Here is a 16,283-nt window from a genome sequence, read left to right as displayed (position 1 = left end):
TGTATTTGTTTTTAATGGAAGTACTCTCCTCCTTTGCAGTCCCTGCAACAGAATCTGGACCTTCGAGGGCAGCCAATATTCAACACAACACATACATATAGTCTCTATGTAAACTTCAAGAATTTTGTCTGCAATATTGGAGAAGATGCAGAGCTGTTAATGAGCCTCTATGATCCTGATCTCTCCAAATTCATCAGGTGGAGTTTGGGGCTTTTTTTGTAGATGCATAAGCAATCTAGTCATCACAGGGATCGTTCAAAATGCTTTTGAGCTTTTGCCAGGTAAAGGGAATGTCAAGTGGTGATTTATTTATGACTTTTTTCTTCCTTTCTTTGCAGTGAAAATTACCTGGTTCGTTGGGGCAGTAATGGGATGCCTAAAGAAATTGAGAAATTAAATAACCTTCAAGCAGTCTTTACAGTAAGTTGTTGTATTCACAATCTGGAAATTCTTCCCTGTGCTGCAGATGTCTGAGTTTTGGCTTCTTTCCCCTTTCTGCCTGCAGCAGGAAGGGCTCACATGGGGCTTTTCAGGGCATTTGCACAGACAGTGAAGGGGTTGTAGGCAGCCTCATAGGAATGCTGCTGAAAAGTTTCGGGTTTTTTTTTGCACGTCAGTCCAAAGCAATCGTAAAGGTGTTTTATTTTGCAGTAGTACTGTTGGTAGGTGTTGCTCACCCATGCGTCTCTGAAAATCCTGTTTAGTGCTTCTCTGTTGGAGCCTAAATGTACTGAAAATCTAAGCTTGAGATCACAGTTGTTTGTTTTTCAGTCCACTGCTTCGCTGATCCTTTTCTGTCCTGGAATTTGTTATTTGCAACAAGATGTTAATGGAAAAATTGCATGAGTGGAATAACTTCTGACGAGTAGCAAAGGTGGCACAAACTAATTGCCTGATCATCAGGATGCAGTACTTTGGCAATTAACATAATTTGATCTCCTTCCAGCACTGTTGCTGGAATGTGTTACCAAAGAGTAGTGGGGTGTTTAGAAATTGTTTGGAAGTTGCTGGTTTTTTTGTAGTTTTGTGTTGTTGGGTTTTTTTTTCCCTAGAGCTCTAAGGGAGCAGGTTTTAGTTTTTAAAAACTATTTCATTTTATATGTGTGTGCAAGCTTACAATCAAGTCTTACTCTGTCTGCTTCTTGATATAACTTTATTTTAAATAATTTCTAGGATTTAAGCAGTTCTGACTTGATCAGACCGAAAATCAGTTTGGTGTGCCAGATTGTGAGGGTGGGGCACATGGAGCTGAAAGATGGGAAGAAACATACCTGTGGACTCCGAAGGCCCTTTGGCGTGGCAGGTATGACCAGTCAATGGGGAAAATAACCCGGTAGCTGGGATGGTGGGCTGGGAATTAGGAAAAAATAATTATCATTTGAAATCTGAAAAATTTCAAGGCCAAGACCTTGAAATGCCTGAGTCCCACCTGGTTTTTATCAAGGAGTAAATTCATATTCCTTACCATAGGCTGACTTTTGCATCCAGGAAAAGGTGCGTTTTGAAAAGTTAAGGTGAGAGCGATGCTCTCTCTTGCTGTCATGAGTGGTGTTGGCCTAAAATAAGCAATTGTTTCCATTCTGATAAGGGAAAGCTCTCTCTGTATTCTTTAGCAAACCTGTGTGATGAACTTGTGTCATTGCAGTGATGGACATAACTGATATCATACATGGGAAGGTGGATGATGAGGAAAAGCAACATTTTATTCCATTTCAGCAGTAAGTACTGGACTTGGAGTTCATCATATCTGGCTTATTTAAAGCAGTTGTCCTCTGGAGAAGGACAAATTTGGATGGCAGCCTGGCGGTGTACCAAGGTCTCTACAAATAGATTAGCTTATGGCAGTCGTCAGCTCTTTGAAGGAAAAGATTTTTGTCAGTCCTCCGAAGCCTTTGTTCCCCTCGGTTTCCGTATCTGTACGATAGGCTAAATTGCTTAAGGAGTTTCGGAAATGCGGCTGAAATTGCCGGGTACACCTGTCATCTGATACAAGAAAGCAGAGCGCAGCGCAAAACAAGGTTGTGGGGTCTGGGGATGTGACCTTCAAAACTATGAGGGGATTGAGAGGCAAGATTTTCAGAAGTGTCTGAGCGTGGAGAACACAACTCGTCGTCTCTGTTGTATTGTCTGCCTCTTAACTTTCCAGATGACCTTGTAAGGGCGAGTCAGATGACAATAGGAAAGAGATTTCTCCCTCGTTCTGGAAAAGAAATTCAAGCTCCCCTGTGTTTTGCATTTCTGTATTGCTGGTTAGACTTTGTGTGTTCTGCCTGCTCTCTGATCGCTTGCTTTTTCGGCACATTACAGTAACTAAACCGCAGCTTGTTTGGGTAGGCTCAGCCGTGTTGTTACAGTCCTCAGTACAGCGATCCATTTGGTGTAGCCGTGTGTTATTACAAGGTATTTTCAGGGCAGATTGTGGGCAGTTTTGGGGTTTTTCCACCTGCCCTTTCAGGGCCTGAAAGGCTGCAGAGAAGAATTGCTTTGCAGAATAGTCTGCTGTCTCTTTTTTACTTTCTCATTTCTCTTTTGTTCTAAGGAGGCTGAGTTCAGATACAAATCTAGACACCTCTACAAGGCTGGGGAGCCTGTGGAGGCATCATTTTATATCTGCTTTTGTTCCTTATTGATGATGTGGGTACGGGAGTGACATCGGGTTCAAGATCCAAAGCTCAGTAGGCTTGTTTGTGACTGGGGAGATGGGTTCACTGCCCGTGTGATCTCACAGCAGTCATTAGTTACGTTAACTTATCACTAGTTAATCTGCACAGTCCCTTAGGGCTGACTCTGAGGCACACCTGAAGACAGAGCTCGGCTCACCTGATGGCAGCACGAGGCTGTGCTGAGCGGTTCCTTCCCATGGAATCCTTAAACAAAGTGGTTTTTTGGAGAACAGTCAGCTGTTGTAGTTGTTTTTTCTTGCAGAGCCCGTGTTTCATATTAGTCTGTCTGCTTCCCAGTCTCTATTGTTCTTCTCAGGATCGCCATGGAAACATACATCAGGCAGCGGCAGCTAATCATGTCCCCGCTGATAACGTCCCATGTGATTGGAGAAAATGAGCCCCTCACTTCTGTCTTCAACAAAGTCATCGCTGCGAAGGAAGTGAATCATAAAGGGCAAGGTACAGCGGCTGGGCGAGAAACTAATGTGAAATCCTGGTGCGGGGAAGGGCTCCCTTTGCTTGCAAAGGAAAATAAATGGCTTGTGAAAGTCCAGAGATCAAGGCTTACTGGAGTTGTTACCTTCCCCGAGTCAAATGTCTGGTCTTTGTGATGCTTGTCACCCGAGCGCACTGGGAGCTAAAAAATAAAGACTAAAAACAGGAGCTCTTCTTATTTGTGTGAAAAGAGCTTCTCTAGCTGACACCTTATTTGCTAGTAATGTAATGTTCTTAAGATAAAAGCTTTGGATTTAAACTGCATTGTTCAGGATTCTTCTGCTCTTCCTTGTGTGTCTGGCCTTTGCTCATGCACTAGTGGATTCACCTCGGAGAGTTTGTATTTCAGGTTAGAGAATCTACTTGCCCAGTGACGTCTTATTCAGCATTAGGGAGATAGAGAACTGGGCCAGTGAGAACCAGCTTGGGATATTTAAGGCATTGTTGCATGAGGATCACATGAATAGAGAGGTAAATTTCATGGGTTTGTGCTTTTTTTCCAGTAATGTTACCTTTTTTTTTTATTTTTAAGGTCTTTGGGTCTCTCTGAAACTGCTTCCTGGTGATCTAGCACAGGTTCAAAAGGATTTTTCCCACCTTGTAGACAGATCAACTGCCGTGGCTCGCAAAATGGGATTCCCTGAGATAATCCTTCCTGGTAGGTCCCATCTGCCTCTACACTTCAGCCGTGAACAGATTTATTTTAAAACCATATGGGAAACAAAAAATCACATGAAGAGAAAAGTTTACAAAAAGGGGAATGGTACATTTTAAAAGATCTTATATAATTTGAGATGCAATTGTGCGATGTTGGGTGGTGTTAAGAGCTGGTATCAATAAAGGCCAAGAAGCTGATAATGGGATACCCAAGGATGTTAAATGTTAACCTCCAGAACTGTCTGTGTGAGAAACAACTCACTGAGCGCTCTGAATTTTAGGTGATGTTCGAAATGATATCTACGTCACCCTGATACAAGGGGAGTTTGACAAAGGGAAGAAGAAGACTCCCAAGAATGTAGAAGTCACCATGTCTGTACATGATGAAGATGGAAATCTCCAAGAGGTACGACGGCCTTCGCAGGAGGTCACAAGGCTGTGGTTTTTGCTCAGCGATAGCTCTGGTCCTGGATGTTACTTATCAACTATGCACAAGGACACTGTGATAACGAACAAGAGATGGATGGTCTCATCAACCAAATTTGAATTCTCATTGATTTTTTTTAATTATTATTTTTTAATTAATAAGAGATGTGAGCAAATGTTTAAAAATTCTGTAAAAACTGTGAAAGAGGTGACACATATTATGTTCCCTTGACTGTGGAGCAGATACTTTGAGTAACTGACAGTGATATGCTCTAAAAATTTCTGACCTGAGATATTTCTTGCTTGCATTCTAGACCTAACCTTTTCTTTCCCCCTCCCTCCCTCCCCTTGTCTTTTTGTCCAAAGAAAGCCATCCATCCTGGTGCTGGTTATGAAGGTGTCTCCGAATACAAGTCTGTTGTTTACTATCAAGTCAAGCAACCTTGCTGGTATGAAACTGTAAAGGTAGGAGTGTGTGATTTTAAGTTTACTTTATGTGGAAAACGTAGCTAGTTTAAAATCAATAGGTGCATCAATAACAGAACGTCCTGTAAATTGCTTGGAGATCGAGAATGCCGGTGCTGCATGGTTTTATTGTGTTATCATGTGCAGGTTTCCATTGCAATAGAAGAAGTGAGTCGTTGCCATTTGAGATTCACTTTCCGTCATCGCTCGTCGCAGGAATGTAAGTATCAGAGAAGAGGATCTGTAGTTCTGTGCTCTTCCTACACTCATTTCTGAGTTGCCACCAAAGGTGGTGTAGTGTACAGCACCATGGTTAAGTGCTAAAATTTTGTGGAGGGAGATGCTTCAGCGAGGATGACTTTCTGTGAAGCTGCAGGTACCTATTAAATGCCTTGAGATGAGAGAGGAAGAAAGAGAGCTCTTTCTGCTCTGCCGCAGTATCGTGTGATGCTATCAAAGAAGAAGCTGCACGTAGTTAGCTGCATAATACGGGCATAAGTATAACAATTCCAAATAAGGATTTTTTTTTTTTCTTTCTTTTTACAGCTAGGGATAAGTCTGAGAGAGCTTTTGGCATGAGCTTTGTGAAGCTGATGAATGCAGATGGAACAACGCTGCAAGATGGCAAACACAATTTGATTGTGTATAAGGTAGCTTGGGCATTTGCAGTCTCCACTTTTCTTTAACTAATCAAAACAGCTCTCTTTGACTTTTCTTTTCCTAGCAGTGTAAACATTGTCATTGCAGAGATTTTTAATAATTTTTCTAAGATAATAGTCACCCTTGGCTCTGCTTTCACTGACTCATTTTCTGACTGCAAGCACACAAATCCAGTACGATCTTGTAGGTATCTGTGTAGAGCATTTTTCCTCTGACATCACTCACCTAGACAGCCTGCAGCACAGGCCTGCTGACCACCTGCTCTGGAGGATCAGTGTGTGATGGGAAGAGTGGCCTTTAATCACAAGAGGAGGAAAAGATTAATGCCTTGCAGTAGAAAGCTACAAAATGAGAAGGAGAGGGAAGAAAAAATTCTCCTGAACTCTGTGGCATGAATCACTGAAAAGAGGTTAATTCCTTGGCAGTGTGAGCACCTTCTATTCCCTAAGGTTAGAGGCCAAATAAGACAATGTGAGTAAACAACTAGAGACAGGAAGAGGTGTTTAAGGCCCTTTCTGGCTGTCACTGTGTTGAAGTGTGTCTGCAGAACCAAAAGAGGTCACATGAGGTGTGCTGAGTGTGAGATAACCCTTGGCTTTGCTGTGTTCAACCAACAGGGTGATAACAAGAAAACTGAAGATGCTAAAAGCTATTTAACTCTTCCTTGTACCAAAATGGAGATAGAGGAGAAAGAGACCCCCTCGGGGAAAAATCTACATCACCTAGCCAACTTCACACCCACTAAAGATAGTACAAAAGACAGTTTTCAGATTGGCACTTTGATCTGCTCCACCAAACTTACCCAGAACGGTAGGTCTTGCCTTAGCAGCCCCGTCTGTCGTGCTGGGTATTTGAAGTAAAGAGGGCACTTCTCTAGGCACATTTTCTGGCGTTGCCAGGTGATGTGTACGTATTTCATTGCTGTGGAAGATGTATGTGAAACCTGCCAGGCTCCTTGGAAAGCTTCAACTGTAGTTTGCAACTTGAGGTCCTGGAATGTCTCAGAGCTGTGATAAACAGCTCTGCAGCTTGATGTCATTTATATAAGAGGTTTCAATTTTAACTTTTAAGAGCCTTCTGCAAGAGGCTGTTGTAAACACGAGCATTAGTAAGGTACGTCATGCGCTCTAATAAAATTCCTAGCTTGACATACCTTCGCTTGAGTGAATGAGAAGCCTGCAAAATTGTTTACCAAATTATCAAATTATGCCAAGGTTTCCATTCACAGCAAAACTTTACTTTCTTGCCAAGACAAAAGAAGCATCTCCAGGTAATAATCTATACATCAGAGTGACTTTTCCTTGTAAGCTGATTCTAAAAATAACCTCCAGTGGTTGTTCTGTATCATTCTGCAGCCATTAAGTCGGCTGTGGTGATGTAATCTGTTTCTAATTGCTGATGTTCTGCCCTTGCTAGTTGACCTGCTGGGTTTGTTGAACTGGCGTTCTAACTCTCAGAACATAGCTCACAACCTGCGGAAACTGATGGAGGTGGAAGGAGGAGAAATTGTAAAGGTATGCATAGAGATTTGAGTCTCCTTGTTATGCAAGCACTTAACAGCTGTGCTTGATGTTGACCTTGAAGGGTTGTAATTTTGCTGTACCTGAAAGCTCTCTCGGTAGCCCAGGAGTTCAGCTGGGAGGGGAAAAATGATCCAAAAGATGAGACTCTTCTGCAGGTTTCCAGACGTAGTTGTCTTTCCCCATCCTTTTGCTGTTTTTTATCCTGTAGTTTTTGCAAGACACCCTTGATGCACTTTTCAACATTATGATGGAAATGTCAGAAAATGAAACTTATGACTTCCTTGTGTTTGATGCACTGGTGAGTGAGTCGTCTTCTGTACCTTTAGAGTATTTGTTTTTCAGCTGTGTTTTCATTCTGATCCTGATGCTTCCTTTAGATGAGTGATTGGTATTTTGCTCTGAGGAATAAAATTATATTTAAACACTTTTTAAGGCATTTTCAGGAGCTAGGACTGAGATATGTATTGAGATTTTTGATAACCACAGTGTGAAAAAAGTAATAAACATTTACCAAATTTATACCAATTTCTTGAGATAAATTCTTGCATTAAGACAATTTACGGAAGAGAAAAAGTTGTGTTCTCTGTCTGAAGCACAGAGTGAAATGATTTATTCAGGGTCATGATGATGGAGGATTTGGGGCTTTGAGAAGCAGTTCCCTTTATGTCTGAGATTTCCTATCCGAATGCTGCCGTGATCTGCCTTCCCTCTGAGCACTGATGCAGTTGCACACACCACAGGATTTAGTCACTATTAGAATATGAATAACACTATCTGTAGCACTAATGCTCTCAGAAAAACAAACAAACAAAAGCTATGACCCAACAAAATAACAAACATGCAATTACAGACTGAGCTACGATCGAGTTAGAGGTTGTGCAGCTCTGTACATCTGTTTCCTTTTGAAATTTTTTGGCAGGTATTTATTATTTCTTTGATCGGAGACATCAAGTTCCAGCATTTCAACCCTGTACTTGAAACGTATATTTACAAGCACTTCAGTGCGACCCTGGCGTACGTGTAAGTGTTGGTAACCACAAGCCTACAGGCCCTTGTCTAAGCAGTATCTCACTCATAGTTTTCGGTAAATTACACTAATATGATAAAGGCAGCCTAGACCAGAGTATTCCCCTGTTCTTCTCTCAGGGGAGAAAGAAACCCTGTAATTACTCTTTTTACCCTGTAAAAAGTTTCTGTTGCAAGATTTTTTTTTCTACAAGACATGGCTATCGCAGAAAATCCTGTACCAGGCTGTGCGACTCAGACTGTGTCTTGACCTGTAGTCCTGTGCGTGTCTGTTCTAAAAGCATCTTCATGTTTTTCAGCCTGATTTCCTGTTGAAAAAGGATGCAGACATCTCTCCGTTATAACTTTGGAGTACTTTAGTCTAGTATTGCTGCTAAAAGATTGGGTGGGGTAGGGGTGGTGGTTACAGGTATATGCAGAAGGCAACGGAAAATATTGTTATGTGGGAGAGGGGGAAAATTCATGAAGGAGCACAGATTCATAGGAAATCTGGTCTGATAGGTGTTGCCAGTATCTGCCTCAACCTTTTCAATCCACCCCACCCCAAAAGTACCTAGAGCAGAAGAAAGTTTGAAATTGTCTGGATGCTTCTTGCTCTGTGCTGCAATTTTAGGGGGATGTTTGAATGGGGTCGTGGAGATGGGCAGCAGAACCCTATGTGGCTGAAATTAGTACGAGCGACATTGTGGTTGGTGGTAGGAGAGGTAAGAACGAGTTGTGAAAATCTGGCATCCCATGAAGCCAAAGATTTCAGAAGCAAATAGGCTGGGAAGAGAAATGCCTCTATGTTACCTGTTACTAGACTGTGGTTCCTCCCGGGGCTAGGGAAGCTGGACTTGCACAGAAACATAACTGCACCTGTATTTATTCTCTTTTTTGTTTTATTTCCCAAGGAAACTCACCAAAGTACTGAACTGTTACGTGGGAAATGCTGATGACTCCAGCAAGACAGAATTGTTGTTTGCTGCTCTGAAAGCCTTGAAGTACCTGTTCCGATTCATTGTTCAGTCACGAATATTGTACCTGAGGTGAGACCCAGGTCCTTGCTGTCCTTAGGTCTCCTTTTGGAAGTCAGTGGGCTCGCTTCCAGTCAGCACCACTGGAGGGGATATTCTTCAGCGTATCCTCTGTCCTTGAATTAAGAGAGGTGTCCTTCTGCCCTTTGTCTTCAACTGGAGCAAATAAGTTCAGTAAAAATTGAAATAGCTAATTTGAAGAGGAAAATCCTTTTAGTCACCTGTAAGCAGTATGTGCTGGAAAGGAACCCATTATTTATTAACAGAATTAAATCGTGGAATGACTTCCTTATTTTAAGAAACTTGTGAGTGATAGGTGTTCATTCAGTTCCTTGTTGGGTGAGGACACACCTTGTCCAGTTAGGTCATGGTCAGTGACAGTGGTTTTACTGTTTTGAGGCTACTTCAGGACATGTTTTCTGAGATTTACTGTGAATATTTGGAATCCTTTCCTCATATTCATTCTGGGTTTTCTGTTTAACATAGAATGAGCTATGTGGGGTTTTTTTGGAAGCCAAGCAGAATTTGATGCAATGACAGTTTAAAAAAAGTGCAGCTTTTCCCTTATAACAAATTTGGACAGGGAATTGCTGCAGAATCCCCAGTACAATTTTTACACTCGTGTCTTTGCAGAAGGAGATTGCATTAAGATGTTGTTCCACAGGATAAAATCATATTTCAGCTACTATGACACTGTTAGGGTAGATTTATGTGTATAACTTGCTCTTTCTGTTCTTTGTAGGTTTTATGGGAAAAGTGAAGATGGAGATGAATTTAATGACGCGATACGCAAGCTGTTCCTCTCCTTCAACGTCCTCATGGATCGGCCTTTGGAGGAGGCTGTCAAGATTAAGGCATGTGTAATTTGCAGAGAGATGTAATATCTTTTATTAGATCAACTAATGCAGTTGGAGGGGAAGGGATGAGCTTTGAGGTGTGTAAAACCCGTTCCAGTGAGTCACACCAATTCTGAATGTCTGTTTTAATGAACGGCATGTGGTAGGAAAGGAATACTTAAACTCCAGAGTTTTATCAGATAAAGATGAGAGCTGTGGCTTTGCTTAAAACCCTTCAGCACCTGCTAGGATGAAAGCTAGCAAGCAATGAAGAGGTGATCTACTCCAGCAGAATAAACTAGCTAGTCTAACTCAGTTTCCGTGTGTGTTTCATGTCCTTGTGGTTTTTCTTACAGGGTGCAGCTTTAAAATATTTGCCAAGCATCATAAATGATGTCAAACTAGTATTTGACCCTGTGGAGCTCAGGTAACCGTATTAAGTTTGTTTGTCCTCTAAACCCAGCTCATCTGTTGGGAAGAATTTTGGAAAATTTCCTAAAAACGGCTGCTCTGATTATGACATGATGATGCGCCTACCGTGCATGAGTTTGAGCAAGTCAGCTTAGTTCAAAGGACTCTGTGCATCTCAACTGCTCTTTCTTAGGCACTTTGAGATTTTACTGAAAATCAGAATTGGAGGGCTGGGGAGTGATATGTTGAAATATTGTGTGACTTTCCACTGATTCTTAATGGTTGCTTCTGAGGTAAACCAAACTGTGTGGCAAAGGCAGAGCCTTGGTCAGCAAAACAAAAGTTGCATTCATTGAGGGAATTCACAGCACCGTGTGGATTTCTGTTCTTTGGTGTTTATAGCTTTGCGCAGAACCTCAGCCTCCTTGTTCTGACACAAGTAATTGCTCGTAGACAGTAGACAGACAGCAAATGTATGTGGAATTTAATTTAATGGAATCTCAGATTGAAATGAGTCACCACGCTTGATGACAGGGGCATCTGGAAGGATACACTCTCACTGCTGTATGTAGCAGTGTTTCAGGTTTCAGCAGTGGTCTGCTGAAGCTTTGCAAAATTCTACTTTCCTTCTGTATGCCAGTAGGTATAATTGTCCTCTGCTGGCACTGGAGGGCAGATAATATTGCTGATTTATCAACCTTTGTGATCTATCTGGTGTGTCCTGGGATGCAAGCTCCATTTAAAGAGGTCTAAGACTGCTGTTGGTGAATACTGTTCAGTTTCACTCTAAGTCCTGCGCTGAGTTTCTTGAAAATAAGTTAGAGCTCTGTAGAAATTTCCCTGGAGACCGCTTGCAGGTGCCCTGCCCACACAATGACAAAACTGCTTGACTTGCCCAGGTGCAGAGAGTGTCAGTGTAGGATGGAATCACGTTGGGTGAAAATGTTGACCATCTGCTTACTTTGTGGTTTGCACACTAGTGTCCTCTTCAGCAAGTTTATCCAAAGTATTCCTGACAACCAGTTGGTTCGACAGAAGCTAAACTGCATGACCAAGGTAGTCGAGAGTGATCTGTTTAAACAGTCTGGTAAGTAGCAAATCAAAGCCTCTGGATTCTGCACGGGGCCACGCACCCCTGAAAAAAAAAAAAAAAAGTCTTTCAAGTTCACATGTCCTTTATGTCAGTCATCAGTGGCTGTCTCCTGTTAAATCCAGCTTTTGGAAATATTCCTTGCCGTGGAACAGCTGAAACTTTTTTTGCTTTTCAGTCTTTATGCTGGATCCTGATCCAGTGTGTTGATAGAAAGAGGCAGGAGCTGAGAGTGCGCTATTTGATGCACTACTTGTAATTCAAGGTTATTTAAGACTCTCTCTAGTCTGTTAGTAGTAACACAGGTGGATTTAAGCGTGTTGTAGCGTCCAAGAGAGTTATGAGCAGAAAGCTGCCGTGTGCTACCCCTGTATGCTGAATGCTCAGGAGCTTCCTGAGGCCAACAAGATGTGGTGCTCTCTTTCATTTTTCAGAATGCAGGGATGCTCTTCTGCCGCTACTCATAGACCAGCTAAGTGGCCAGCTGGATGACAATTCCAACAAGCCTGACCACGAGGCCAGCTCGCAGCTGCTTAGCACTGTTCTCGAAGTCCTGGATCGGAAAGATGTGGTGAGCATGAACTGTCAGGGGTGCATATTAAGGTTAATTCTCCTTTTGAGAAGTTGTGATGAAGAAATGTTCTCAGTATATGCTTTAAAGAATCACAGAGTTCTGCTGTTTACAGAAATTGTGTTGCATCGCTGTACAGGTCTTTGAATCTCTTTGCACATAAAGTAGCTGTGTCTAAAAAGGAGCCATGACAGTATTTGTTTTCTTGTTTTCTCTTCTGTGAAATAGGGACAATGATCATTATTCAGTCAGGAAAATACAGTTACTCAGCACATTCGTTGTGGAAATTGATTCTAATTTGTCGTGAAAAAGATAGCTTGAAGTGAAGAGCTGTTAGGGATAAAAACCAGCAAAGTCAAAGCACCAGCTTTAGTTTGTCTGTGCCAGGACGAACTACTGAAGCTGTTACAGATCAATTAAGCTAGCTCTCCACCAAGTGTACGCCTAGAGTATTTGAATCCATTGCTTCTGTGTTTTAAGTCTCCTTATTTGCGTCCTCTAGTAACCATTAACCACTGTCAGTGCAGTCCCCCCACACAGGGAGAACAGTAGATCTTACGAAGAGTCTCAGATTTTCCTTCCTGAATATCCCCAGGGACCCACTGCTAACCACATCCAGCTGATCATGGAACGACTGCTCAGGAGGATAAACCGCACGGTCATTGGAATGAGCAGACAGTCTCCACACATTGTGAGAGCCTTTTACTTGTTTCATTTATTACTTTGCCATTTGTTATGGTGGAATATACTCTCCTGGGAGATTTCGGTGTGTAGCAGTGGTCTGTGAAATCATCTTTCCATTTCCTGCAGGGCTTCTGTGCCACTGAAACATGGCTTTTGGGGGTTTTCTGAGACCAGGTATTGGGATACAAATTTTCCTGCTCCAGCAGCAGCTTGAACTGAGTCACAGCTGGCTGTGAATTCAAGTTCTTTTGAGCCCTTGTGCACAGAGAATTTGGTTTTGGTGCAATTTCTAATACAGAAGGAGCCTCTGCTGGGAAAAAAATGTTCTTTTATCACCTTGGCTGAATAGGATGAAATGCTGGAGAATGAGGCATCTCTAAGGGGCATTTCTGACTACTCTGTGGCATCTTCGAAGGTGTAAGCAAGTTGGGTTGTTTTAATTTGCCCTGTACTTCACGTACAGAAAGATGGAAAAATTGAGCTGGGTATATATATCAGTATCTACCTTTCGATAGCATTAACTTGGCCAATATGTCAGCTGTGAGAATTACAGTAAATCTGAAAGTCTTAGAATCATTTAGGTTGGAAAAGACCCTTAAGATGAAGTGTTTCGTACCCATATGTATATATTTCGTGATTTGGAGGATGTGTTTTACTTGCAAACTGATCCCTGGGGAGGAAGAAGGCTGCAGCCTGACTTCATACTTGAAATTTAGGAAGTCTTGGCTGTTCTAGGGTAGAGGACTAAGCAGTCACACAAGCTGATGTCAGGACATAGATAAGCAGGATTGTGACAGTGATTTCTGATTAGGCAGAGCTCTGAAAGTATGTGCCGCGCTTTGAACTTAGAGCGCTTAACACGGGAAAATAATCATATGTTTCGTTTTTCTTGTTCTAGGGGATTTTTGTGGCCTGCATGACAGCCATCCTGAGGCAGATGGATGATTTCCATTACAACCATTACATCAGTACTTTCAAAACCAGGCAGGACATTATTGTAAGTCACCCTGACTGGGGGCATTAGCTCAGTCCATTACTCTCTGCCTCTCACAGGGCATTTGAAGTTACTGTATTCAGTTCGGAGTGATTATACTGCATTTGTCAGCAAGGACTTACGGGCACCTGATGCCACAGCCACCGGGGGTATATTCGCATCACCCCTCCTGGGTCTGCACAGTGGAGTCGCTGACTCAGTAGAGCCCAAGAATAGCGTTTGTAGCGTTGACAAAAAACACATTTAATGATTGTTTAAGTCTGTGCAAGTAAAAAATCAGGAACCAAAAGAGCAAATGAAGATGAAAAGGAAAAGCATTTCCCCCTCCCTTGCTCTCACCGTGTCTCTTTGTGATCCTGTTCTCCTTGCCTAATTCTCCTCTTAGTGGGCAGCAAAGGAAATAGCTGCCTCCGTGTTAAACACTTTGTACAAGTCATGTCCCCAAAGACTTTCGGTATGAAACAAGATGAAAATTAGGTGTTTTGAGGGCTTATTTGAGGCCCTTAGAATTAACAGCGGTGTCCAGAGTTTTCTCCAGACTGCCCAGAACAAGTCAGAACCAAACCCAATAAATTTACAAGTCTCTAAAGCATGACACAGCAACACTTCTGGCTTTCTTTTGGTCCTTATACTCCTTTGTTTTGCAACGTAGAAGTGCTTGCTTAAATATGGGCTAGGGAAGAGCCTGGAGTTGTGTTCTTCCTGTAAAACCCAAATCAAAACCCACAAGGTGTTGTAAGTCATTCGTGATGGCAAGGGGATCTCTCTTTGTGCAGCTGGAAACGTCTGCATCTGTTGAGCAATGTAGCCACCTACAGGACACACACATTCCTGTCACTGCTGCATTGGCCACAGAGATTTGTGAAAGAATTAAAAACAAAATCAAGCAGATTCAGGAGTTCTGGTAGTGTGCATCAAGTAAATGAGTGGATTACTTTTCAGCAGAGTTGTGTAGGAACACTATGTCTGAGGAGAAAGGGTGCTAGGAAGACAAATCTGGTGGATTTTGGAAAAAGGTGGCTTTAAGACAGAATTGAAACAGATTTTCTATTGAGTGAGCTCCCATTCAGAATTTTTTTCTGGTTCCTGAAGAGCAGTCAGTAGGAGACTCTCATACCCTAAGTTCAAGGTAAGGTTAAACAGGTGCTTAAAAGCTTTCCTGAAGTGTAAACTTCATATTGAAGCTCAGCTTGCAAGTTAAAGATGTCTTGTTCTACCATGGAGTTCTGCACCTTTTGACTGAAATAGGAGAATATTTCTTTTCTAATTGTTTGTATATGTAAAGCTTCTATCTGAAAACATATCAAGAGGATGAATTATGTCATCATTAAAACTACCCGCGTATCATTTAAACAGACATTGATGGAAAAAAACAATTTGTAATCAGATTTTTACAAATCTTTAAATGTACATGGGCAAGCCCACTTTTTTGGTGGCGCAGTAGTTATTAATGCCAATAGAACACTGCGTTTTGCTTTACTGCAATAATTGTTTTGATTTTTGTTGTTTATTGTTGGTGTTTGTGTGCTTTGGAATTTTCAGCCCTGGCATCGCATCATTACTTGATTGGTTTAACACTGTTGTAAGTTAATTCTTGTGTTCAAGGTGCCCCATGTCACATCCAGACCTTTCCATCAAGCTCTGATTTAATAATGCCTAAAGGACTTTTACTGAGGCAGCACCAAATGCCCATTTCTCTCTCTACATCGATGTCGCTTGCCAATTTTTTAGAGCAAGCTGTTGAGCTCAACAGAATTTTCTTTTTTTTTGCTGGTGATCTTTGCAGGGTGGTGGTTTCTCCCGTGACCTTCTTTGTGTCCCTCTCATTTTTAAATGCTAACGTGTTGTCTTTGTGGAGAGTGGAGTCCATTTAAATGCCCATAGGTAGCATTTATATCTGTAGAGACCACAAGATAGAGATCAATATTCCTGATATTGCCTTCTTTTGCTCATCTCTTTTTTTTTTTTCTTTTTTTTTTTCCTTATTCTGCAATTCAACCTTGCCTTGCTCAAGGCTTTAAGGTGTGATATAGCTTTGTCTGGAGCAGTTTAGTGTTTGTGCAAAAGGTGTCTTTTTTGCAGTGGTGTCCTAAACCACGCGTCTGACACGTTCACTACCTGTTTAACTCTCCTCCTTAGACTGGACCAGAAAAGACTTAACTAGTTGGAGAAGTGAAATTACGTTTTAATTTCCATCTTTACAGAAAATGCCGCATAGGGCTGTTAGCTGCCGTTGTTCAGGCGTTTGGAAACAAGTCCTTGAATATTGCGTTTGCTTTTTAATCCAGCTTGTGCACCAGAAGTCCCGACCACACAGCTTAATTCAAAACAGTAAAGACAGATTTAATTAAACAGATGAACATGTTCTGTGGAGTTATTTCTCCTTCTGTAATTGAACGGATGAGATGTCAAAAATAATTTGGTTATTGGAATATACCCACACAGTAAGAGATCCTTCTCAGAAGACATGGTGTATTGATTGCTGATCGATGCAGTCATTCATCAATGGAATTGCAAACATTTGCGTTTCCCTGTATTTTCATGTGGATGAAAGACTTACTATGTTGAACCTGATGAGCTGTGTTTTTTCTTTTTCCAACAGGACTTCCTCATGGAAACATTCATTATGTTTAAGGATCTGATTGGAAAAAACGTCTATGCGGCTGACTGGATGGTCATGAACATGATGCAGAGCAGGTACAGAGTTGCTGCTGCTTTAGTCCTTTCTGATTCTGAGAGCAGGCATGCTTGCAAATCACTGGAGTT

At 41.8% G+C, this 16,283-nt stretch overlaps 1 protein-coding gene across 1 annotated transcript in view; it reads left to right on the top strand.

Moving 5' to 3' along the window:
• DOCK5 (dedicator of cytokinesis 5) overlaps window positions 1–16,283 on the top strand; it is a 47,872-nt gene that overhangs the window by 10,100 nt on the left and 21,489 nt on the right. Inside the window, exons 7-28 of the mRNA XM_009875165.1 lie at window positions 40–197; window positions 339–420; window positions 1,174–1,303; window positions 1,646–1,715; window positions 3,040–3,122; window positions 3,691–3,816; window positions 4,097–4,221; window positions 4,608–4,706; window positions 4,854–4,926; window positions 5,253–5,356; window positions 5,984–6,176; window positions 6,783–6,880; window positions 7,098–7,187; window positions 7,809–7,909; window positions 8,809–8,943; window positions 9,674–9,791; window positions 10,124–10,194; window positions 11,159–11,265; window positions 11,703–11,839; window positions 12,435–12,530; window positions 13,422–13,520; window positions 16,120–16,214. Coding sequence (XP_009873467.1) covers window positions 40–197; window positions 339–420; window positions 1,174–1,303; window positions 1,646–1,715; window positions 3,040–3,122; window positions 3,691–3,816; window positions 4,097–4,221; window positions 4,608–4,706; window positions 4,854–4,926; window positions 5,253–5,356; window positions 5,984–6,176; window positions 6,783–6,880; window positions 7,098–7,187; window positions 7,809–7,909; window positions 8,809–8,943; window positions 9,674–9,791; window positions 10,124–10,194; window positions 11,159–11,265; window positions 11,703–11,839; window positions 12,435–12,530; window positions 13,422–13,520; window positions 16,120–16,214 — 2,390 coding nt within the window. The remainder of the gene's footprint in view (window positions 1–39; window positions 198–338; window positions 421–1,173; window positions 1,304–1,645; window positions 1,716–3,039; window positions 3,123–3,690; window positions 3,817–4,096; window positions 4,222–4,607; window positions 4,707–4,853; window positions 4,927–5,252; window positions 5,357–5,983; window positions 6,177–6,782; window positions 6,881–7,097; window positions 7,188–7,808; window positions 7,910–8,808; window positions 8,944–9,673; window positions 9,792–10,123; window positions 10,195–11,158; window positions 11,266–11,702; window positions 11,840–12,434; window positions 12,531–13,421; window positions 13,521–16,119; window positions 16,215–16,283) is intronic.

The sequence above is a fragment of the Apaloderma vittatum genome, unplaced genomic scaffold, assembly GCF_000703405.1.
Source record: "Apaloderma vittatum isolate BGI_N311 unplaced genomic scaffold, ASM70340v1 scaffold15638, whole genome shotgun sequence".
Classification (NCBI taxonomy): Eukaryota; Metazoa; Chordata; class Aves; order Trogoniformes; family Trogonidae; genus Apaloderma; species Apaloderma vittatum.
Note: the sequence above shows the minus strand (reverse complement) of the source record. Positions and strands in the feature narration are given on the sequence as shown.